Here is a 26,629-nt window from a genome sequence, read left to right on the forward strand (position 1 = left end):
ATCATATATATTACGATGTACAATAATTAGTACCCTAGTGTATAATTTTTCCTATTTCGAAATACAATTTGACATATACAGCGTATTGCAACAATCGTGGTATAATCGGCAATAGGGTAATTCTATGTGAAAAAGTGGAAAATATAGAATAGAATTCTTTTATATAATTCTTAGTTTTCAAAAAAATCGAATTTGAAATGAAATCACCTAAAATTAGTACAGTATGACATTTATTAAGAAAATAATAATACAGAAATAAGAATAAATCATAAAGAATAACAGTATATGTAATTAGTAAGAGGGTTCGAAAAGGTAAATATACAGGTACGTGACTCGCGCGCCTGGAGACAAGCTGTGGTAGAGAGACAGCTGCTCCGATCGAAGGATATGAATAGAGGGGATGGAAGGTAGAGAGGGAGAAAGAGAAAAATAGGAGGCCGGAGCAAAGGGAGAGCACCATAAACATACAAGTTTCGGATTGGTTCTGCTTTCTCCTTTGTCTCCGGGATGTTATATACGATCAGGCTGCTTCAAAACCATCACTTCACAGTTGTATTTCGTTGAGTGCGTTTACAGTTTCGTTTCGGAAACCGGAGACATCGGAATTTTGGCGCCGTACCACCGACGCGATATCAGTGACAGTGTAAATGGTTATGTTGCCGTGCTTACTTGCCATACGCGTTTTATCGTACACGTAGCCGTATTAGATCGTTTTCAGTATCTTTATTGCACAATCGTACGGACTTTTGATCGAAATTGTGTTCACGAGTGAATACCTCACATCAGCAATAACGTGGAATCAAGGTTATATCCTGTGCGTCTTTTTCACTCGTATTGTCAAAATCAGCTGCCATTGCTATAGCATGCGATTCTACTTGTTCTTTTCGGTTTTCCTTCTTTTTTCTTGACTCGAGCTGTGCTCATCGTTCCCGAAATTTCATTCAGGATTTACGATTTGTTATGTTTAGTTGTACTGAGTCATACGCGGCAAGTTGATACCTTCGTTTATAACGAGCAGTATATTTTACATCGAATTTATGCATTACCGATTTGACGAACACAAGCAGATACCGGAGTAAATTTCGAGTAGTGTAAATAAAATTAAATCGGTTTTCTGTAATTTCTAAGTAGATGGTAGCTGCTTTCGACATATTATACTTATTTGTTTAATAATTTTTGTCTTTTTTTTTTAAATAGTAATAGAAGATAGTAATGTTTTTAACTTTGAATTTTGTCACATGAGAACAAATGAACTAATTTTTTGACAAAGCATACATAATTATTTGAACTTTATATATATATTATAGTTTATACTATTATTGAATAGTTATTGTTACAAAATTATATTGAATCATAGTTAGAGTAATACGTAAAATACGTAATTGTAAGTTTATTTTTTATTTCTATTTGTGTATTTATAAAATGTGTTGCAGGCTTTGGAGATTGATGTTATATTGTGCATCTGTGTAACAAGGAAATATAATCACACATAAAGTACATTTGTTCATTCCCGTTGAAAGAAAAATACGGACAGTAGAAGTGAGGGTTAAGTGTGATAGTAAATGCAGTGGTTGAGGAAGAGATGGACCCATCAATGTTTGTTCCATACACTCCTCAAACAAACGGCGTCCCATTGGAATCCAAGCTTGCTACCTACATGGTAATTATTTGCAATTTATTTGAAAAAAACTCCTAATAAAGATATTGTTTTATGTTATTATACTATTATATATATATATAAGATATCCATTAATAAGTTATAGAAAAGATACACATTAATATAATTTTATTATATATTTTTGAACAGAATCGTCAAAATTCAACGATGACTTTAGGCAGTACAGTTGTTACAAAACATCTGTCAAACCTTTCTCTGGATTCACAGAAAAAGGTAACTGCCAGTCCAGAATTTGTACCTGGAAGAGCTCTTACTGGTAGTAATAATAATTCTCCGAACCTTTTCAATAATTCTTATCACTCACAGGAGAATGTGGGTGGTACTACATATTTCTACCTTGGGAATGCAGCAGCTGATGCTGTTGGAACTGAGGAAGGAACTGAAACTGTAAGTAGCTGTAGAAATTCAGAAAAGCTTTTCGTTACTTCTGCTCAATTGATTAACGAATTAATTAATATCTTTTGTGTCTAGATTGGAAATGTAGGAGCAGGTCAGATAGGCTATGTCTATCCAGGTACACCTGCGCACCTCCAACCAGTGAAACCTACAAAACCTGTGTCATCTAATAGTTCTTCAGCTCCCTCAACCCCTCCCCCTCAAGCAACCACTGGATTTTTTGTCAGTGAGAGTTTGAGAATGGATATTGTCCAAAAAAATGCTTTAACGTTAGCACAACCTGACGTAGTACGATTTCCCGACCTACCAAACGAGGTAGATAATTATCATGAGTTGTGTCCATTGGAACCAATTCACAAACCTGCTTCGACAATGCTGGGATATCAAACTTCGACGTACAAAGCTACCAGCATTAAAAGCGGTACACGTTACTGTCTGCGACGTGTACATGGTGAATATCTCTATAACCTTATGAACTATTTAATACCGTGTAAGAGGTACGGAACTGATAATGAAATAAGCATTTATTATGTTTTTAGATTTCAGACTTGCTAATACAAAGTGTATGATGCTGGTAGATATGTGGAAGCGATTATCACATACAAATTTAGTGCAGTTAAGAGAAGTTTTTACCACCAAGGCTTTTGGTGACCATTGTATGTATTAACGTCTTAAAACGAAATTGATAAATGTACTTTTATGGAAATCTTCTTTTATGAAAATGTACTTTTATTATTTCAGCCATGGTATTTGTTTACGATTATCATCCGGGGTCAGAAACCCTATTAACTAAGCATTTTTCATCTACCGAGGTAAATGGTTATACGGATCCATTTTCCTCGGACCCTAATGCTCCTCGACCTTATAGTCATACCAAAAATGCTATTTTGAGACAACAGCATAGTAGTATGCTATCAGAAAGTGTCATATGGAGCTACATAATTCAGTTGACTGCCGCACTCCGTGTTGTACACGCTGCTGGTTTGTATCTATCAATTACATTACCTTACATCTTATTTGTTTATTGTCTAGATAATTAAATAATTTTTTTTATTTTGATGATTTATAGGTTTGGCATACAGATGTTTAGATCCTACAAAAGTGTTACTTACATCACAAACAAGACTACGTTTAAGCTGTGTAGCTATACCAGATGTTGTTACTTTCGATGGAAACTCAGCGAATCCACTTTCGCTTATAGCACACTATCAGCAAGAAGATTTAATCGCCTTAGGAAAGTTGGTGTTGGCATTAGCATGTCGCAATCTCCTTTCCGTCCATCGCGACAACATGCAAGCCTCCCTCGAGCTCGTCGCACGTTCCTACTCTGCGGATCTTCGAAATCTTATTCTGTTAGTATACATTTTATCTTTCTCATAGATTCTTTTTACTCGTTAACTTCTAACATGATGAAAACAGTACATTTCTTCATCAATTTAACATTTCATTGTTTAACTTGATTTATTTATAATCATCTTGAGGTAATACCTTTTATGCGAGACAGATTTTATTATGAAATTGACACTTTTGATAAAGAAAAAAGAAGTGACACATCTTATGTTACCTAATGCATCTATGTTCGTGTTAATGTATGTTCTCATAAATGAATATAATTTTATAGGTATTTACTTTCGAATCAAGCACGAAGAAGTGTAACAGATCTCATGCCGATGATTGGAGCACGATTTTATACGCAATTAGATGCAGCTCAGCTTAAATCTGATATATTGGAAAATGAACTTGCCAAGGAATTAGAAAATGGGAGATTATTTAAGTTACTTGTAAAATTGAGTGCTATTAACGAAAGACCCGACCTTAATCTGGAACCAACTTGGGCAGAGACAGGCGACCGATACATGCTCAAATTGTTTAGAGATTATGTCTTCCATCAGGTAGCAGCTGATGGAAGACCTTGGTTGGATATGGCACATGTTGTATCTTGTTTAAATAAGTTGGATTCTGGTTCACAAGATAAGGTAAGGTATATTTTTTCTTTCCAAAATCGTATTTTTTTTTTGTTTTGTTTTTAAAAGAAACTTCAATTTCTTTAGTAATATACAAAATATTCAAATAATTAAAAATCGTTCAATATGTACATTAAAATGTATTTTTCTAATTTTATAGGTATGTTTGATGTCACGAGATGAACAGAGTATATTAGTAGTAAGTTATGCAGAACTACGACAATGCTTAGAGACCTCATTTGGAGAGCTGGTACAATCCACAAAAGAAGCTGTTTAGATCCGTGCCACATTTTTTCTTGGTTGACCAGATAATACATACTCTGAGCTACAAATGTGATATCACGATTGTATGTTATTTTAATCTTTATGAAGACATAGAAGAGTAAGATTTAATCTAAGAATTAAGTTTGGTGATAAGAATAATAGTACGTGAACCAGTTTGTAAGCATGATTACAAGGTTGATTGAAGGATTATATGCAAAATACATTCTTGTATTTGAATGTAATATATGTATGTGTGTAAGCAGTATGATGGTGTAAATCTGAAAGCATCTGATCTTGTTGTGAAAGCTATTATGGTAGCATACAAACAACCAGAAGATTGTACACAGCGTAAAGATGTAATGAATTCTTAAGATGTTTTGTGCGTGAATACACCCTAAACACAATCAGTGTATAGGATAGATCTTAGTTTTTAGGATACAACTGATAAGCATTAATTTTGAAATAAATGTTTATTTTTGAAAGCAATCTTAATCGATCCTGTGTAATTATTTCAAAGTGACATGCCATTAAAAATCCACGATATTTCTCTGTAATAATATATTTTTATATTTTAAGTATCAATAATTATAAACGATGGTATTTGATACTCGCAGAAATCTGGTATTTCGTTTGTTCCAGTTTATCCAGCTGGCAATCTGTAGATTCGGTTCTTGAACTGTCCTATCTCCATCCCCTGCCTCTCTCCGCCTCTGTTCGACTGCTGTCCGCAATCACTCAAACTTGATCTCATTTCCTTCGCACAATTGCACGACCGCAGCACGGGCAGACTTTTGCATACACGCACACTCTCTCAATAGTATCATGCACATGGTTGCCGCTAGCGATTTATTCGTGAAATGCAACCTTAAACCAGAACTTATGCATGTATTTTTCAACGGTACACAAGTTCAGGGGTAATACCTATATATATTTTAAACAACAATTTTCCTATATATAACTTGTTGTAACGAACGAAAATTGCGTAATTACATGATTACAATATGTGTCACATTATTCCTCATTTCTAATGCTCCGTATCGACGCCCATGCATTTATCCTACGTACGTCCTGTGGTTCGAATAAGTGTTTAACTTATATGTGCATGTATGGCTGACCATGGAGTCGAAATAAAAGGCATATTAGACATCTGTTTCTGTCCAAGACACGTCAACTGACTCGGCTGAACCCGTCGTTCTACACCTAATTGTCTTAATGCCGACGTGATTTACTCCCCCGTGCCGTGTCACTTCTGACAATTACTTCTCGTATACGTATCAGCCATATACACGTAGTACGACCGCGTGTAAGTCTTCATTTTATTCGACATCAACCCGCTAACCCAGAGACGTCAGGCTAACATTATGCGATACTTTTTTATCACATTCAACAATAATATACATTGTTCATAAAAATAATATTTCTTATTATCAATCATTTTTATGCGTCACTAATTATTCTGTAAAAAATCTCATAATAATATCAGTAGAACATTTTTTTAATATCAGAAAAAACATACGCTAACAAACTTCAACGTTGCTCAATAGTCGCATTAATATCAATTTGTAATTTTTATACAAATTTTATACATTTACAGCGGCGCGTAATTTTAGGGATTTACTTTACGTATTTTTTCATATAACTTTCATTTTGATTTCTTTTGAAAATGTTTTACACTTTAGTAGTCGGTAGATCCAGTTAAAGTAATCTGGTCGATCTATCATTTTATAAACACAATGAAAGATCTAAGATACACCTATAACAAGATCGTAAAATAGTGTACACTTTAAATCCAGTTCCGCCGGTCGTTAAGAAACTTTAAACTGACGGCCGGAGCAGCGAACCCTTGCGCAAGGCGATTTTTTTTCTGATCGTCCCACGATCGTGAAACTGGATTGTACGGAAGGTCGCATGAAGCACATCGTCAGTGTATGGGTTGAAAAGAGACTAGTCGGTATGTCTCCTGAGCGAGAAACCACTCCTGGCTGGCAATTAAGGAACCAGCGAATGTATATGACCTGAGCTTGGTGAGGAAGAACGTCTAACTTCTTCTGTGTGTTCCAAGAAAAGCGAGATACCAGTGAAACATGCTCGCGCAATATATGGTATATTGAGTGTCCCGTCCATCTGTAGTTATTCCCCTCTTGTCCCTTCTGCATGTTGACTTTCGTGAAGTCGAGGTATTTTAACGATAAAAAATTTTACCAGAATTCATTTATCGGACGTGTAGGTTGAACAAGAACGCGCTACGACTATTGGTCAACATGAAGTTCGTTAGCGCGTGTTTTTCTCCCTTCCCATAACGGTTAACTGTTCCTCGGCTCGTGCACACGCACACGAACATCGTACACACCATGTTTTGCATCTGATTCGTTTGAATCGATATTCTTGCCTACTCACAGTCGTGGTTTAATCGCCACGTTACGGAGATTAATCGTTGGCTAGATACGAGAGACAAGTTATCTGGTAATGTATGTGTGTCGTGGCAAATTTACATGACGATGGTAGTAACACGATTTACGTAGGAAATACGAGGTTGATTAAAATATGTAATCGCTACTTTTAACGATATCGTTTCAAACAATTTTCATCCTCTTTATTCCATTTCTTTTTTAATTAGCAAATGCAAATGCTGGGAAATGCTTGGATAATTTAGTATCCCAACGACCCCACAATATACGTAATAGCTCACGAGCAAAGCGAATTTGTTAATTCTTGTTAAACGCCAAAAAAGGGAATGTAACGCTAGTACATAACACGATTGTCGGTAAAAACAAACTTGCAAAATACGATGGCGTGAATTATGTTTTCTAATTTAAATCTCATTTTATGTCACGCTTCTCGTGCTATCGTCTATAACGCTTCTACTTTATCTGTATTTTTCTTTCTAACTACAGGGGTATCGATTCATACTTGTCTCCCACGATACAACATTGTATTTGAAATTTACATTTATTCCTAACCGTAATATTATTACCATCATCATTCATTTACGTCTCCGTTCAAATTAATCCCTTAAACGATCCTCAAACATTGTTAAAACCTCTAATAATTTCGTATATTCATCTGGAGGACATTGATCTATATTTATTCTCTAGATTATTCTCGAGTTTAATCCTAGTGGAGCTTCATCTCTTTCCGCTTAATCCCATCGTTACAAACGATTAGCAACATTATCTCTGGGCGATATAATATTTATCATTTCCATGACTGTAGAGGCGAAACCCGCGGAGCAGCGATGCAAAATAGCAGGCAGGTTCTATACATTACAGGTATAGTTTGAAAATATCCTTCAGCGCAGTGGAACGATACGATGGGGCGACGTTGGTAGCGGCAACCCCGCGCCGCGCTGCTTGTGCGAGGCGAAGGTTGCTGCTGCGTAGACTCGGAGGGATGGTAGAGAGGCACAGACACAGAAGAGGGAAGAGGTCGTCGTGGAGCGAGTAGAGCGGTAGTGGCTCTGGCAGCAGCAACACGTAGTACACGGTAGCACCGCGACGAGGACGCACACGGTTCGTATCACGTCGCTTTGGTAGTTAGTAGTCGGTAGACTCGCTTCGAGCCAGTCTCACTTCGGTCCAGTGGCGCAGTCGCGTTACGCGTATACATTTTTTCGTATCTCCAACCACTACCAGCGGGGCATCACCATCGCTACACCACCACCACTACTACTACCAGCGTCGCTGTTACCACCGCTACTACCACCTGCATCGTCGAGCGTGTCAACATACACGTAAACGTCAGGAGGACTATCAAGCCACATCGGGTTGTTCCTGGAAAATAAGCAAGAGAACATTTACATCTTCGAGACGGCGCGAGGTATGTAATATACTTATCATTTTCTTTTTTCCTTCAGAAATTCTTTCTCTATTATAATTCTCATGTCGATCCACGAGCGTGAAAATGGTGGACCTTTTACGTGCGCGGGTTCCGTGACGGAAGTGATCGCGCGTCGTCGATGAAGACGCGAAGCAATTTTCTTCTGGAGCACCGCCGTGTTTCGTTCTACACGCTCTCCGTGTATTCCCATCGATTTTCCACGGCAAGACCCGCCCTGTAATTTACCGTTCTCTTTCTCTATAAGTATACCTTACTCTACCTCTCATTTCGCGCCTACGATTTGCAATCTAATTTTCATTTTTTCCAATTATAAGATATTAGATTTGGACATAATGTTGTATCTGTTGTGGAAACATTAATATAATCTTCTCGATTATCGAGACGAGTCTGCAGATCCTTTTTTTCGGCGAGCGCGCTCGTGTTTGCCGTCGACGATCGATGGACTCTATCGGCTTCTCTCTTTCACCCTCTATCGACGAATCGTGGTTAGCCATTTCTTTCTAACGTAATACGCTTGTTAGACGGCCTCCCTCGATGGACCACGCGTCTTACGTATCGATTCTCGATAGAATAAGAAGATCGAAGCCCGATCGTTGTTCAGCATATTTTCACCAGACTTTTCTCATATGTCCTAACAGAAGTGTGCAGAAACTTGCACGCTTTATTATTCGTCCATTTTTCATACGAGTTTTTAATATTGATATAAATATATTTCTTACATTTATATGTGCAATTTATTGTAAATATCTCCTTATCATTTAAAAAATTTATTTTGTTTTTAAATTTGAAAAATTTTTAATTGCATTTTATTCGAAATAAAAAGAAATTTCGTAATAGACAATTGAATCATGTTTTTCACGTTCTGAGCTTATTGTTTACGTTCGATGTTCCCTGCGTATTGTTTTTCTCGTTGAAAGTGTAGAGACATCGGTCTGCATCTCGAATTACAACTGGCAAACCCCATGAACAGAAAGAATTCATTGGAAGGAACTTTGCCAACGCTTCGACCGACAGTTCTAAAGTAGTTTTAAATTTTACACGAGAGATCGAATCTATTGTTGGAATTGAAAATAGCTATGAAGGTATTTGAACGTAGAATCTGATATACCGTCAAAGTTTCTTCTAGAATTTTCTTTAACTTATTTTCATTCAAATTATTCCCTTTTTCTAATCTTATTTCTCATTTTTTTAAATTTTGAAATATAATTAGGCTTTAAGAAAACAAGATATAGATATTGCAAATATGACAGCATGAGTTCCACATTCAGATAGAAGATTCTTTATGTACGTGACATAATATAGCATTTCATTCTCCATGAGTGAATTGTATGCTAGGATACAAATCCATTTATCTTAGTTAGAATTTCGGACAGCAAAAAGATCAGATTAAAGATGAAATCTTTGTTATTTGAGTAGTTAAAACACCAGACATTAAACATTCTGTAATATAATTTTAAAGGAACCGGTATTTCCTATAAAAATGGTAATTACTCCATAAAATATCCGAAATGATCTTCTTTTACCAAAGTTTTCTAAACGAAAACGTGGTAAAAAAACGCGTGGCGATATGACAGTACACTTAATGGATACACCACTTTGAAGATACCGTATTCCATAAAAAGGTACTATATACACAGTTCACGCGCATGGACTTATCACACATACATAGATACATCTCTCCCGGCTTTTTACGCAATAAGGTCTGCTTCTCGATATGAAAAGTGTAATACATGTTTTATCTTGGATAGTACACAGGTTCCGTAGGATAGCCAATGATTAACGATTTTTTTTTCGAGCTGTATGCGTCACCCTCTGTACGTTCGTGTGTTAATTCATTAAAGGATATCGAGTAGGCGACATGATGTTGCAACAACCCTTTGAAGCAGATAACACTTGAGAAAAACACGTCGGTCCAGATATCGACCATTTTTTTTTCTTCATTCCCCTTTCCTCGATGATAAATTCAATTGCACCCAGTTTAGACGAAAATGGTAACAATAAGATTATTCGCTAATAGCTTTCTTTCTTCTCGCAAAATGTTACCGTAATTCACTACTTTACTACGCGTTCTCTAAACATGTGCACCGGTGTTCCTAAAAACTTTTTCCCTAAAAGTTTTTAACTAGCGATTTCAAAGTCCAAGGAACAAATGTTCCAACTTTTATTTAGCAGATGGCATTGACAATAGATGTTAAATTAACTCTCATGGAGGGTTGACGTTGGCAGTTTGATAATGTTAATAAAACATAATGTGTATGTATGTGTATGCTTCGATAAGTGATACTTGCTTGATAGTGGTAACGTGAGATATCAAGAAACTACTCTCAGTCATGATTTGCTGGTTTCATTGGTTTTACTGGGTGAATTATATGCGGAAGATGGGAATTTGCAAACGAGAAAGGTACTTAAAAAAGTAAGAAATTACATCGTTCAGAATTATTAAACTGTTCGTATAAACGTTTTCACCGGGCAACAAAATAAATATTCAAAGCTTTCTCAGTGAAAACGAGTCTCTTAATTGTTTCGACTAATGTAGTACGAAAAGTTTCGTCGCGAGTATCACGTAGAAATTATAAGAAACGCGCAATTATAAATAATATATTTTCTTTATCTTGTATCTGTGTTTTTAACAACTTTTTGAAACTTAATTTTTTTACTGTACCATAATAAAACTATGGATGTTTATCTCTTCTTTCGATATTTTCTTTCCAGTTAAAAAATGTTGACCTATTATTGAATGCATTAAAAGATGAGAGTTAACTTAAACTTAAACCAACTAAAATATCAAATTTCCATGATTCTTTTTTGCAACAACTAAAGCATGTATGCAGGCTAAGTTGTAATCGTATATAAAAAAGAGTTTCGATTCTGGTGGATCGTCGCGAGCGTCTAACATGGCGGAGACCCTGACAAAAAAGCGTATCTGTGTGACTGATATCGTGAGAGAAATTATCACCGATGGAAAAAAAGGAGGGTTGACGCGCTTCGCCATCGCCAGCGAATTAAGTTACACGAGAGCAATTTGAGGGGAAATTGCGTGCAATATTTGCCATTGCCGTGATGGAATCATATTACGTGCGAGAAAGAGGGTTAGGGAGGGAGGAAAGTAAAAAGGGAGGGAAAAAGAAGAGAAGCACGGGGCCTCGACAACATGTGAGCAATTCGCGACGTCGTGTTTTATCGTGTCGGAAAAGGTTTCACGATGATACTGTGACATGCATATTTTTCACGGGATCTCGAAAGACTCGGCTTCGCCCACGGAAAACTGTCTCGATTTTCTTTCGTAGCATATAGTACACGCGAATAACAGGATGGCTTGATATATGAATCTTAAAGCACGAGTGACACTCATTTTCTGATTTCCTGCTTATCGTAATGTCTATGTTTATTCTTAGTACTATTGACATTTGTACCTCCTTTGAAGCAGATTAAAATTATAACGCGACTTGAAGCATAACGCTGAAATTCGCTGATAATTAAAGTTCAAAGTAAAATACAAATTGGTATTCACGATCTTTGTATATGAAGACTATTTATCCATACGTTAATGTTATTAATTTTTTAATTATCGTGTACAAGGGCATAGATACATTTTTGTGCTCATTCTCCTAACATCTAAAATTAGATACAATTTTTTCAAATCTTGCTTTTCAAAGAAAAAATGTAAATCAGTTTGTCTACACGTAATTTTATATAAAACTAATTTATTTATTTAATTTGTAGATACCATGTATAATTTATCGTACTTATCGTATTACATTGTGAATTAAAGCTGATTTCGTGTAAGTCTGAAGGTCTATTAAAAATGTGAATGCATTTAGACGTATCATGACCGTATTACCACGCTATATTTCCCTCTTTAATTAACCTCAATTTGTGTTACATGTGGCGACATAGTTGCCGCCAATTTGCAAGCATCTCGCGTTCCCCGAGCAGTTTATCGTATCGACAGTATCGTACGAATCGCGCTGCTAAATTGTCAGCAAGACATATAGGCTTGAGGGCGGTGTGCGATCGAGGTTCATTGTCAGCACCATATCCAGATAGCATATCATGCGTATAACCATACGAGTTTCTTGCTGGAATAGGTTTCTATTGAAAAAGCTCATTTGCGATAGTTTCGTAATTCGAGCCGGACTATTTTCCCCCCTTCTGGCAAAGAAGAGAATAGAAAACGAAAAAAAGTCCAATAAATGAGGGAAATCGTTGACATAATATCCATGTTAAACAGGAGTATTTGAATTCAAATATTCCTCTGCTTTTTCACATATAGAAAAAAAAGAGAAAAAATAGGTAATTTTTTTCATGTGGATAGAACATGTTTAAGCACATTTTAATTTAATCGGTTTTAATATAACGTTTAATAGTTTCTCTATTTTGGACTTAAAATTCAGAATGATATTCTTTCATCAAGATATAAAAATGTATTAAAGGATATATACATATCATTCTTATATTCTACAAGTTAGAAACATTTAAAGAAACGTTCGATTATTTATACATTGCAGTAACACAAATCATGACATCCGAAATTTGACTGATGCACTCTACACGTTCGATCACGAGCGATTTGTACATATGTCACCACCGGACGTTTATCTGAAAAAACGCATAATATTCTATTTAATCGATTCTAGACATTTCTAAGAACATAGACTTATGTAAATAAATTAACCTTCCTTTCCTTCCTCTTTTTCTACATTATGCATTAGCCTTTTTCATGTTTGACAAGAACTTCCGTCCGAGAGTCTTCCGTTAAGAGATCCTAACCTCTTAGAATTTCAATGTTCCCATAGATATTCATGATATTCCTTTTCCGCTTTTCGTCAACTATTTTTATTCAGAAAACGTGGACGAAAAGTGGTTTCATAAAATACTACATTCTTACATTCGAAAATTTATTAAGATGTCGATTACCACCTGATTCTGACAAGGTCAGTTATGCAGTTAACTTGTTCGATAATTTATCGACCGAGCGTGTTAATAGATTCGATCCACGAAACTTGCTATCTGGCTATTGTAGTTTAACCCTTTAAATACGGGTATATTTCCATGAATCGTTCCTAATCATATAGTATAAACACAAAGTTATAATTATTTGTATAATTATCATAAAATAGAGTCTTCAATAAGCGATTCTTTCATCTCAAAATTATTTAAGATTTTAATACCGCTCACTGAAATTTTCATTTTGTCGTCCATTGGCGAAAGCCATATTTAAAAGGATTAAACATTTGTATCCGAGATTCAACGATATCAATTGAAATTTCTTCGGTTGACATGTCACTGCTTTTTCAATGAAGCCTTTCTTTTTGTTTGCGTGGTTAGAAACACATTCATGTTTTCAAGTGTTTGCGATGTAAATCATCGCGCGGGCGAAACATTTCGTCTTCTGGACTGTCGCAAAGGACGTAGATGTCACATACAGTAGAAAATGCGGTTTTACTCGTGGATATATTGTATGTAAATGGCGCACAGTTTACGTCGTTCCGTTTCTCTTTACCTTTATAATAAACGTCTTAGCTTCCCGTTCCCCTTCTCCATCGGGACGAAATGTATTCGTTCTGTCCGGGGTTTTAACCCTTTCACCAAGTATTACAGCCAGGCGCAATATATAACGCGTAATAGCTATAAGTGAACACTTTTCACGCCCGAGGAATAACCTCCTTTTCCGAATTACCTTACGAGAACGATCCATCCGGCAAGTGTCTTGAAATTTCGTTGACAGAACTAAGAACACACAGATTGCACGCGATGTTTGTGTTATTATTTGAACTCTATACAATAGTAGCTACAAAAAATATTTGCACGTACCATTATTTTCTAATAAAGCATTTGTTATCAGATTCTATATTTGAACCTATCAGAAGACAAATTGATTAATCCCATTTTTTATGAAATTCTCCATTTTATTACGCAAGTATACAGGGTATCGTATATGAAATCCTGTAATAAAGTAAAATTTCTTGACAAATCGGTGAAACGTATCCCCGTTATTTTGATTTCACTAATGTTAACGCGATATCTTTATTTGGTTAAAGATAATCTTCCGCTATTCAAACATTCCTCTTCCCGTGCTTCCTCTAATAGGAAGTATATAAATCTTATATAAACACTAAAAGCTATCCTACTGAAAACCTACAGTTAAAGTACAAAAAGCAAAAAGTAAAAATACTTTGTACAGTTAAAATTATAAATCTTCTTGTTTTATTCTACTTACGTAACAAAAGTCAAATCTATGAATTGTCATTCGTCATAGAATTATAGGTTAGTAAGTAATTATACATGAGACCTATGTTAATGACTTCATGTATTGATAACCTTTCAAACCATTCCAAACATTAAGTTAAGTATCACAATTAAAAAATCGAAAAAGGAATAGTACCTTTTTACAAGTTAGGGGATTGTATCGAAATTTTAACGAGAATTTCGCCTTGTAACAGCGAAGCATCAGTGGTGAAACGACGAGGTGTCTTGTTGCTCATAGGGGATAGAAAAAAGAGAAGAGTCAGCGAAGCTTCCCCGGTTCTCTCGAATAGCCGGAAGACACGGTACCGGAAATACCACGGTATGTAAACGGTCGCCCCTTCTTTTCCTTCCTTCCTCGTTTCGTGATCTTTTCCTAGCCGCTGCAAGGAAAATGGATAGTCTCGTAACGATCTCACCGTAAGGCGCTTCTTATCCCGGCTTAACGCGACTCTCTTCCACCTTTTTCCCCTTTCTTCTCTCTCTCTCTCTCTCCCTCTCCCTCTCCCTCGCCCTCTCCCTCTCCCTCCCTCTCTCCTCTTTCCCGTTTTCTTCGTCGTTTACCTCCACATCACCTTTTCTTTTTCGCTTCCCTTCAAATCCTACGACAGCAACGTGCCGCTGGCACGGCCTTATCGGAAGCATCTAGATTCCAAGTCGGTTCGCTTAACGCTCGCCGAATAATCGTTCGCTCGCGTCCTCTTCTCGACTCTACTTTTGGTCAGTTGTCTTGGTTTTTAAACGAGATCCCCTAGCTTGGTGATCTGGTTACCGGTTTTGCAGGCTCGACCTTCGATTCCATCAAATGCTCTTCGTGGCTGTAGTAATTACGATTATTCTTGTTGGTGTTATCTTATAGTAGGGATGTTGTGAGGTTAGGTTGCGAATATTCACCGGAGGAGGGCGACAGGGCTTTTGACGAGTAAAATCCAAAAATACTAGTCATAAGGCGCGAAGTTGATTATTTCCGTAGTCATTGACAAAATCAGTTTAATGATTCACGTGTAAGTAACTGAATGTTCGTCAAATAGCTAATTTACTTTAATGAGCATCTACTTTAATGGTGTCTGTACAACATAGGTACTTCAGTCTGGTAAATGAATTTTCAATACATATTCTCTAAAACTCAAAACAATTCCTCCTATCATAAAATAGAATAACGCAAATATAGCTATAAAAATCAAATTTTACATTCGATGAAACGTAAATGATGCATCGGTGGCGAAGATGATAAAATATATCGTTGGAATTTATCATGGTAACAACAAATCGGTAATTTTAATAATTTCAACACGTTGGTATCGCATGTAAATGAAAGATGCACGCGTGCTTGAAATTACCGTGGTAAATATTAATTTTCACCGGCAACATCGCGCAATTTCGTATCGTTTTGCTGCCAAATTAGGGGGAATGCATGGTAACTTCGTTAAGACGTCGTGCAGCACGGCACGGCATCCCAATTAACCAGAGATAATTAATTGGGATCTATTGTTCCAATTGCATATTAATGTCAATTTGCATGGACGAGTTCCTCGTCATCCCTTTCGCGACTTAAGTGTCCCCAGACGTAGATGTATATAGATGAAATTGCAGCCGCGTTTCCAACGAGCAGCATCGTCTCGTTTTAAAACGACCGCAGCGAAGATAATGTCAAGTGTCGTGTGCCGTGGGATCTCGAAATTTCGTTCGCCATCCTTCCTCCAATTTTTCGCCGAATTAATCTTTCTGTCGAATCTTTTGAAGGGCATAATTTCATTTATTTTTCATCTTTTTTTGCTTGAAGCACTTTAAACTGAAATTAACAGAAATTGCATTAGTGTATAATATAATGGTGTAACAATAAATGGAAGAAGGAAAGTGGAAGATGATGTAGCAAGTTGTGAATGAAAGGGAATGAAACAATTAGTAGACATGAAAGCTACACGCTTTATATAACAATGTTGCGAATATATAGTTGAAATTTTGAGAGAAAATTGTGTTTAAAGTTCGGTACTTTGTACGCACTGAAGATGTACTTGCACGTAATATTATTTACTGACGACACATATGTAATCTAAAATTGTGGTAGGGAAACATATTCGGTTAGTAAGTAGAAAGGCTCGAGTTTAGGTTATTTTGGTAGATATTTGGATAATAAAATGAACTGGTTCCTTAGAAGTTCAAAAGCATCTTTCCATCGCAAAGTGATTAATACGCAATATAATTTAAATGTATAGAGCAATTTCATATTAATATCATTTGGAAAGAAAATAATTAAATATAAGTAACAGAGAAAAAAATTGACACTAGAATATACTAGATAGAAACATCAATGGCACAGTATTAGAGTATATACATTAGCACACGTACAATTCACTGATTGGACTAAAAGAGCCAAGTTCTCTAATAGTGGAGCATTTAACCCTAGAAAGACCTCTCTAGCATCCCGGGTCACTTGAGACCGCTTAAATTGTATCCACTTAGAATCAAATAGATTTACATCGACCACAACCTAACTACACAAAACAACTTCCTATCAAACACATAAATATATACTCATTTCCCTGCAGATTAATCATTCTAACAGCTCAACGAAATTGTTTTAGCAACGTTTAACGAAACTCATCCGTTCCACTCCTTTTCTCTGTTTCCTCTCTCTTTTCGCTATAGCAGCAACACAACCAGAACCGCAAAAGACGATTAATAATTGAAGAAAACCGAGTCCCGGGTAATCCACAGATCCAGAGTCTTCCAGTAGTCTCCCAACAGGGAAACGAAAACGGCGAGGAAAGGGAAACGCAGGGGACAGGGTTCACAATGCGCCGGAAGAGGCGAGCAAAGAGGCCAACGGAAGAAAGATTCTGTCGCTGGGCTCGCGGAACGAACGACGCGGATAAATGATTCACCGGGTCGCTGCGAGCATTTGCGTTTCCGCGCCTCGTCCCCCGAGCATTTCTTCCTCGTTCTTCTTCCTCTTCTTCCTTTTTCAAACACTCCCGGACAAATTTGTATTTCGCCGGAGAAAACCAGGTTCTCCTTAAGAGACGACGGGAAGAAACGAGTAAGAGAGAAGAAAAGAAGGAGGCTTTGCGAGAGGAATAAGAGGGACGTCGAGGAGACACATGTACCGGATGGACCGGTTATAGGGGTTGAAGGGCGGAAATTGAAGATTCTTAGGGCAGGAGAGAGGAATTTATTGTGTCATCAGTAGCAATTACGCGGAATCGCGAAATTATATGGCGACGGTAGGCTGTAGATTTCTTTGTGACGATGTGCACTGACCCGGATTTTCGGTGTTTGCTTCGACAAGCGAACGGTAAAGGGGAAGAAGAAGAAGAAAAAAAGGGGGTGGAAGTCCCCTTTGGACTCCTGCGAACTTTCTTGTACTCTCGATTAAATTGATCTTATCGAAGACCGCGACATGCTGAAATTCCACTCCCCCTCCACTCCCGATACGACTTCGGCTATGATCAGCAAGAAATCGGGAAACGATTTCCGCCTCATAAATCCGTTTACTATTGTACATAAAGATGGCTCTTTATGTGACTCGATGATGAATTTTGAACTCGAGTAGGGTACTCCTAAAAATATTCCTTATCTTTCGGAAGATTAATGAACGAGGAGATGCTTTTTTTTGATATAGTTATGATACTTTGGTTATTCTGGAATCTTTTTTGTAAAGATTTTTTGTCGCTGTCTTTTTTTGGTAATAGAATATTTTTAATGAATTTATGATGGTTTATTATCACTCTTATCACTTTCAGAATACATAATCATTAATTTTAGATTTATCTTTCAATAGCGTTTTGTTTTATTTTTAGTTTCTACTTGAAACTAAATACATGACCGTTTTGAAAAAAATATTTATTACTTCCCGGTGAGAAGTTTGTTTTTATTCTGTATAATGAATGACTCGTATATGAAGCTTTGTTTATATTTTATTTATTTGTAGAGCAAAATCAGTAAGTAACCTTGATATCCGTTTTTCGATAAGTAGTGAAAACGATTGCTCGAAAAACCTGATGTATCAGTATACTGAAAAAAAGGAAGTCGCAATAGCACACCGATACGAATTATCTTTAACCTCTGCCAAACGCGTGATGCTTTCCTCTTGCCTTGTCAAATATAGTCGAAATATATTTTTACTACCTTATAGCAGTCTTAATGTAGACAGATGATTTCTTAAAATTATTCAAGTTATTATAAATCAAATAATTATAAAAAAATATAATACAAAACAACATAAAAAATGAAGAAACTAATAGGATCTAACGGAATTTTTGATAAAATATAGATTTCTGCGAAACGAGTTCTAAAAAAAAAAAGAGGAAGAAGAGGAAAGAAATAAAAACTTCATTTCAGAAAATTTTTTAAGTAGTAAATTATATTGTCCGAAATAAAAAAAAATGAAATACACCGGGAAAAATTTTGATTGCCGACCTGGTACGAAACTAGCAACGCGAGCTGCTCGGCGAATGACCAGGCTATTGGACATCATTGCTTTCGGTGGTAACACGGTGTTACAATCTGATGCAGTTCATCCGTGTCGGTAATCGTGGTCGCAACACGCGTAAAAACAGCGAAATAGGTGGCACTTAGGCAGCTCGGTACATCGACGATTCGTAATATTTTATTATTCATTTCCGTCCATGAATTATTCATGTGAACAAGAATATAGGGGGCTGCCTAACAGAAAAACTGTGGATGATATTCAAGCTCATTATTTTATAAGCGTTATAATACTTCTCTTAGGAACAGATTTTTCAAGCCCATCCTCTATGTCTCTGCCTTATACTTCACATTTGCATATTTCGTACAGAAACGATGCAAGAGAAAGTTTTAATTGGACATACCCTCGCAGACGATACTCGATAACAGTTTCGTATACCGAAATACTTTCGTAAATATATGTATTACTGCGAAAAGCATCGGGATACTTGTTTACTTTTGATAAGATTCACTTCAAATAACACTACGGATGAATCAAACGGCAATGATTTTATTGTTTGCGATCATCATAACTACATTTAATAGTAGGAAAGTTTAAAAGAAATGCATATACGTAGCATACAAAAATACATAGAATATTTAAAATATAACGCATCTGTTAAAATATTTAGAAGCTAGAAATAAATTTTTATTTAGATTTCATTTCTTTAGTTGTATCAATAAAAATTAGAATTTGTATAAACATCTACAGTCTAATGATTATAAAATAATGAAATCAATTTAGTTCGATTCACCTGTAATTTAATAATAATTGCAATACATTTTGTTGAAAACAAATAAATAACTGAATAATTTTTTACATAGCGTACATAACTGATTCTTTCTTTCTTTGCCTCTTGAAGTGGAAAAAGAAAAAAATATAGATGGATAAGGGAAAATCGGATTTTTACATATAATGCAAGCAGATGAGAGTAGTAGATTTGAGTGAATACGGCTTTGAGCGGCATGCACGCCTCCACTTGGCCATTTATCCGGGCCACGGGCAGAAATGGCCCTTTACAGCACGGCTAGCCCGGTAATATACAAGAAAGGAGAAACTGGTAACTAAAAATATACGGGTACACTGGGGCTTGCAACGAACCCGACTTCAAAGAAATGGATGGCCTTCAAAGGCCACTCGCGGATGGTTACGTGCGAATTTTTTAGGATCAACGACTACGTTTGTATGATGGCGGCGCCTACCGGACAAAAATATTTTCCCACCGTTTCGTTTGCTCTAGGGGCTCGTTCGCTCTGTTTGCTTCGATCGAGTAACGATTCTACTGGGATAGTTTCTATCCCGAGAACACTCGGTTATCTCTTTGTTTTTTACTGTTACATAAATGTGCTATAGCAAAATTTTTTTGGACTTGATGTATTTGATGGTTAATTTCACCGAAGATGTTAGGTTATATCAAATTAGGTTCAATTAAAAGCTGTGTTTTCTATGAAATCGGATTCATTAATATAGTTGTCCTTTCGTCTTCTTCATAGTAAGAACATGAATTTTGTTTACTTCATAGTAAAAATAAGTATTGAACAAAACATCACTATTAGTATTGTCAAGAGCTACTCAACTTTCTACTGATTACCCATAATGCCCGTTCAATTATACCGTATCAGCCGTACCATAAATGTCCATATTAACCAAGTTTCATCGCCATCTAATGACTTCGATATCCACGGGCTAATCCGCGTCCAAATACAGGCAGGAAACTGCACACGGGATGCAATAACGACTGTATATTCCTATTGTCCTAAGATCAACTCGTATCACGATTACACACATCTTGATTCATCATGAAGGTACATATGTGCAATAAAGAAATGAGATAAGGTAAATAACCAAACTAGCCAGAGAAAGGGTATTCAGAAGATTTCAGTAATCTCTAGATAATCAAGTAACATTATTGGGCTATTTGTCTATCTCTCACTGAAGATGTATAGCTAGTGGAAACGATATAACGTGGTCATAAATTAAAGCGTTAGGTGGCGACAGTTATCGATGTGGAGCTACCATATCTACAGCTGTATGCATGATATAGCAACGTTTTAGAATTTTCATTTGCAAATAATTATTTGCAAATATTTACCAATAAAAATGGAAATTTGGAGGAAAGAGAAATTCGAAGATTAAAAACGTCTTCTGTGGTCCGAGTTTATATTTTTATTGATAAATATTCCAAAACTTTTGAAAATTAGCGCATTAAACAAAATTAGACTGTTTCCCAGAGAAGTTAGTCTTGCTCTTCTCCTTTATAAGAATTCATTGTTCTTGAACCATGTCTCATAATTGAAGCATTTCATTTGCGTAGAGAAGTAGCGTAATCAAAGTTGCTCTAGTAATTCCGAGAAAGGGTGTTTTCATGAAAGATGCGTGGTTTGGAAACGAATGTAATAGAGAGGCATGTAGATCTGGATCCAAGAGCAACGTCCCCTACATGGATATGTCGAGACTGGTGGCTGCTTGTGTCGAGCTACCGCATGGTCTATATCTGACGACGCATTATCTGCTTTACTGCCTCCAGCAAACTCGGTATTGCATCCTACTTGAGTTGTTCTCGTGACACTCCCGATACATCCACTGCTATACCTATAGTACTACTATATTCCACCTTTCTTTTAGGCGGAATACTTTACCCAAGTTTCCCTTTTCCTTTTTTTCGTCCTTTTTCTGTCTAGCTCCTTTTCTAGGGTCTTTTTCTTGTCCCTTTAACAGACTATACATATATCTTTGTCCTTTGCTTTGTCGCGTGGCCAGCCACCTTTTATTTTATGCCTTCCTCTGTCTCCTTTCTGTCCTCTCATCGACGTTTCAATTTTTTCGCCTCTATCGAACATTTTGCTGCATTGAGATCCAATTTCTCTACTCTGATGTTGCTCTTTTCCTCATCTACCTTTTTCGATTTTCTTGGTCCCTTCTGTGTCACTTGTTTCTTTCAAATTCTTCTCTCTCTTGGGGATTACACGATGTTGCGAGAAGTATCGTTTGCTTAGACAAAGAATATCTATCCAGAGATTTCAGAAGTTTGACGTACTAAGTTGTAAATTCAAAAGACACGTTATTGCAGTAACTGTTCAATCTGGTTTCTATAGGCCAGAATTTTCTCGAAACATATCTTTGATCGCCGGAACATAATCCTTTACTCGTAGTAGTTCAACATTGTCCAAAGTGAGCTTCCAAGCTATCGGGCTTCGCTCCTCTCTTCAGGGTTGGTACATGAACTCCGATTGAAATCTTAAAGCTCATATTATACAGGGTGGTTGGTAACTGGTGGTACAAGCGGAAAGGGGGTGATCCTACGCGAAAAAAGAAGTCGACAATATAGAATAAAAATTTTTCGTTTGAGGCTTTGTTTTCGAGAAAATCGACTTTGAATTTTCGCTCGGTACGCGTGCACTTTATCACGCCTCGTTAGAACGGATCTCATTGTAGATCGTTGTCTCGATGGAAAATTTAAAAAAAAAAGAAGAAAAATTAAAAAAAAAATTTTTATTCCATATTTTCGACTTCTTTTTTCGCGTAGAATCACCCCCTTTCTGCTTGTACCACCAGTTACCAACTACCCTGTATATGGAAGGCCTACATTATAGGACAGTTACCTTTCACAAAAATTGTATTATTACAATTTCTGTAACAAATAAAAATTGAAAAAATTGAATTAAATTTATAGAAATTGAATCTATTACAATTTTAGAATTAAAAAATTCTTGTCGGTTGCAATTTTTACAAGAATTTTCCTATCGTTTATAATCTTACCCATCTTATTTATCTATTATACTCTATAACAGTCGGAAAATCCGTAATCTATGTAGCTACATTGAACTAAATAATTATCGAACACTTTTGTATAGCTATATTTTCTATAAAAGTCAATATTACAACTATTCGACAGTAGAATATTGCAATATATCTATATTAAAAAAATAGGTATAGAAAATGTTTGTATGATAAAATTTTCTATAAAAATAATGTGTAATTACAACTAAAAATAAGAATCACAATCTCCAAAAAAATGCTTTATAGCCCCGTTGAAAATCGCGACAAGTTAAGAACCCGGATTATAGAATAAACTGTTTCCCCTAAAGTGCATTAGTTTTTCCATTTCATTTGCATAGAAGGCGCGTTGCTCGTCCTCAACGTTGACACACGATTAAGGATTGCCTTCTGTATATCACCAGCGTGTCTGCCACTCTCCAACTCCCATAAACTCGATTCCCGTTACTTCGGCCGATTCGGTTGCACCCTGGATACCGGAAAAGTGTCTCGTCCGAAGTCGGAAAGCGATGACGGCCGCGCACCGCGTCGCAACGCGACAATAGCTCCGATGAGCAACTTCGACAAAGGGAAACGCGCGTTTATTGTCTCATTGTCTTCGTCTCCACTTCGTTGCTCTCGATAATTTTGTCAATTTCATCCAGCCCCCAGACGTTTCGGCCATTGCACGGTTTCCACCGACGAAAAATCAATTCGGACGCTAAGTAGTCCCAGTCGAGATTCTTTGCTATGTTTACGATATATTTGAATTGTATTCTGGCATTTTACTAGTTCAAATACATAAAATGTAGATATATTGCTCAGGGAAGTTGAACTTTCTACTCTCATTATTAAAATGTTAATTTGTGTAGATATGAATTCGTGTGTCCCATTTTTAATTAATTCGAATATGTAAATATCAATATTATCAGAATTACTAAAAGACAAAGGTCAAAGGTGAGAATATTATTGGCGAAGGTGGTTCTTGTTTGTTTTTACGGAATATCCTTGGAAAAGGGAGAAATATTGATATGAGATATTGCTCGTTTATTATGGAATTAAATATCCAAAGATAATTCCGTCAATTAATCGGATGTTCGTAAAAAAGATGTAAATATTGCTCTATATAGCAACTTACTTGAATGGAAACAAAATTAAATTTAAAATCCTAATAAATATATTGCGAATGTTTATGCATTTCCATATTTTCATAAATATAACTAAAGACTTGGATGCAAATAAGAAATTTGTTTCATTCATTCACTAAATATTATAAAAAGTACTTCGTTTTGGATATTCTTGTTTATTGTATGCATTCTGCGGATCTTTGCACTTATAAATTTCCCCAAAATGTATAAACAACCGCAGTTTACTAATTAATATCTACATGTATCTTACGACCCAACATGTTCAATTAGACTAATCGAAATCGATTAACTCGTACACGGTATTATAGTTTCGAATACTTGTAAGACATCTGAATATTAAATTACAAGAGCTGACAGCCTTGATTCATCAACAAATATGTAACTCCTTGTCAGTTGAACGATGTTTTTCAATTGCACGTGTTCGTGTCGTTAATTTAATTGGACTTCAGGAGCGGTTCCCGTTTCGTTCATCCCCACCGCTTACCTAACCTCACTCGCTCGGTTTCTATTTCCTTTATTGCGCTTACGTATGCAACATTTCCAAATCAGGAGTGCTGCCAAGTGGGACGTGGCACATTTCTTGCTTTACCCTGTGCTGGTTACTATTTTCAGGGTTTTTTTGCTCTTCTTTCTTTCAACAGGAGTCAATGACTTCGCGAATGCACGAACCTGTGTGTGTTTACGTCAAAATCTGCATCGCTCAGGAATTGGTAGGAAGTTTTGACAAAGAGAACGATTTCAGCGTTATCGCTGTACGTTGATAGAGGATATCCAAATATAGTACTGGTTATCGCCTTAATTTAGAACTATGCCCGCGTGCATGCAAACGCGTGTATCATACGCAACGATCACCCGTTTGATTACAATTTAGCTCACAGCCGGCAATATTTCGCAACTTTGTTGAAATTGGATTAAGGAACGTGCCGGATAATAAATAAATTGTTCTCGCGGCCGAGGCAAATTGCAAATAATCGTGATATGAATTCCTTGCTAACCTCAAAATGTTGAAGTTTCTTATTTTTTGTAGAGCATACATAGCGTTCAAGAAATATCAAATTTATATGGAAATTTACGATTTACAATAGTTTACAAAAGTATACGACTAATTATTGAAAATACTTTTATGAATATATGTATTATGTGTGTGTTATACAGAATTTGGAAGTTCCATTTTTCACTTAATTTCTATATTAAGTGTTAAAATACTTTAAACTACTATAACTAGTAAACTATAGTAAAGTGCTATATATATATCTTTAATGTTTGAAATATGTGGACATATATTTAATATTAAAATGTTATAGATTAATTTGTATTCCATATTCAAAACACCCGATACATTTTTTCCTAATCTAATGAAAATTTTAGTGCAATTGTTGGTGAATACTCATTCCTATGAAGACATTCCATTCTAAAGGGAGCTGAGTCTCGCATGTTTTCAAGCTTCCTTTTCAATTTTCGAATGTGAATGCGTATATGTTATGTACACAGTATACAGTACACACGTCTCTGTCATCGAACGTGACACAATGGCCATCGATGAGACGACGACTCTCGACAAAGGTAAAAGTTGCTGTATTGTCTCTCGGCTTCCACGATATTCACTGGAGTGTACCGATAATTTTGTCAATTCCGACTGGTGGCAACGCCGCTTTTTCTTCTTTCTGGATACAAGACAAATAGTAACGGTTTTCAATTACCTTTCACAGCACATAGGTTTTTTTTTATTGTTAGACGCCTGGTAGATTTTAACCTGCCACAGGGGTTGTTGGCACTTTTAACCTTTACTCTTCATGAAAATCAATTACTTTTTAGCTTTTTTTTTTTTTGTTTGTTTGTTTTCACAGTAACTTTTTATACTCCTTTTCCTTTTTCTATTTTTTACTTTTTATTTGTATCGTGCACCGGAGATCAATTTGACAGTCATTGGAATAGTTTTGACGTTAAGTGTCCTTTACAATAAAATGTGTTCACCGATTGTAAGATATATCCACTCAGTCGGACATTAACATTTTTGTTAAAAATATTTTTTTATTGGGAAACGATATAAGCCGAATTTTCGATATTTGAGATAATCAATATAATGGATACGTATAAAGGATCACTGCAAGTATTGAATATATTAAATACTTAAAGTTACAGAAGAATTAATATTCACGGATAATTCAGAAAAGCAGATCTTTGCGTTTTTGTAACCTTTAATAGGTAATTCTTCTAGACATATGTGAGATAAATTCGAATCTGCAAACCATTTTTTCCTAAAATCTACAATTTTCGAAAATATCATCTAAACATTTACATATGTTTGAATAATGATCGAAGTGAAAAGGACACCTAAAACACGCTATTTTTTGCTTATATTATTCAGTTTATTTCAAAAACTAAAAATCTGGGAGATAATTTAACCATAGCACGCAATAGAGTAGGCGTTTCTGTTCAGGAAAGCATCAAGAAAAAGTAGAAAATCATGTTTGGTTTCCAATATAAAAGCGAAACAGTAACAAAACACATGGCAGTGATAGTAATACTCAATGTTGGCGGTTCCCTCGTCTGCCGCTCGGCGTAATAGAACCGCTAAACGCGCGCGGCTGTTATCCTCCAGTATTGAGTACCATTACCGTTGCTGCGTGTTTTGCCAAAGTTTTTCGCTTTTATATTGGAAACAAACCATGATTTTTCAGCTTTTCTCGATGCTTTTCTTAGCATAAATGTCTGCTGCATCACATGCTATAGTTAGATTTTCTTTTAGGCTTTTAGATTTTTAAATAAATTGAAAAATGTAAGGAATGTCCACAGAATTGTTTCGTCTCAATTGCAACTCACTAGCTGCTAATGTAGAAGCACAAAACATCTCCGAAATTGAAAATTTACA

The 26,629-nt window shown here is 36.1% G+C and overlaps 2 protein-coding genes across 5 annotated transcripts in view; both read left to right on the forward strand.

Moving 5' to 3' along the window:
* The first annotated feature begins 406 nt into the window (after positions 1-406).
* On the forward strand, positions 407-4,794 carry PAN3 (Poly(A) specific ribonuclease subunit PAN3). Of its 3 annotated transcripts, XM_069109139.1 has the most exons (10): positions 407-804; positions 1,434-1,660; positions 1,808-1,891; positions 1,985-2,065; positions 2,150-2,525; positions 2,614-2,730; positions 2,816-3,055; positions 3,144-3,426; positions 3,696-4,050; positions 4,199-4,794. In XM_069109139.1, the coding sequence occupies exons 2-10, from the start codon at positions 1,583-1,585 to the stop codon at positions 4,313-4,315; spliced, it is 1,731 nt and encodes a 576-aa protein (XP_068965240.1). In that variant the 5' UTR covers positions 407-804; positions 1,434-1,582; the 3' UTR covers positions 4,316-4,794. The 3 variants fall into 3 exon arrangements, with proteins under 3 accessions (XP_068965240.1, XP_068965230.1, XP_068965221.1); XM_069109129.1 differs by having other exon boundaries at positions 408-814; positions 1,808-2,065; XM_069109120.1 differs by having other exon boundaries at positions 408-804; positions 1,808-2,065.
* A 2,862-nt stretch (positions 4,795-7,656) lies between these two features.
* LOC138177978 (uncharacterized) overlaps positions 7,657-26,629 on the forward strand; it is a 43,457-nt gene continuing 24,484 nt past the window's right edge. The window contains exons 1-2 of one of the 2 annotated variants that reach the window (XM_069109382.1): positions 7,657-7,811; positions 7,935-8,118. The gene's annotated coding sequence lies outside the window, so the exon portion shown is untranslated. Of the gene's footprint in view, positions 8,119-26,629 lie in introns of both variants that reach the window. The other variant, XM_069109376.1, reaches the window with a different exon arrangement.

The sequence above is a fragment of the Bombus flavifrons genome, chromosome 1, assembly GCF_040668555.2.
Source record: "Bombus flavifrons isolate JBK064 chromosome 1, iyBomFlav1_principal, whole genome shotgun sequence".
Taxonomy (NCBI): Eukaryota; Metazoa; Arthropoda; class Insecta; order Hymenoptera; family Apidae; genus Bombus; species Bombus flavifrons.

Excerpts from the sequence above, each read along its gene's own strand:
- PAN3 (XM_069109129.1), top strand. The coding sequence starts at position 1,583 with ATGGACCCATCAATGTTTGTTCCATACACTCCTCAAACAAACGGCGTC. Across the intron at positions 3,427-3,695 it reads GATCTTCGAAATCTTATTCT|GTATTTACTTTCGAATCAAG; the intron begins GTTAGTATACAT and ends ATAATTTTATAG. Across the intron at positions 4,051-4,198 it reads ATTCTGGTTCACAAGATAAG|GTATGTTTGATGTCACGAGA; the intron begins GTAAGGTATATT and ends CTAATTTTATAG.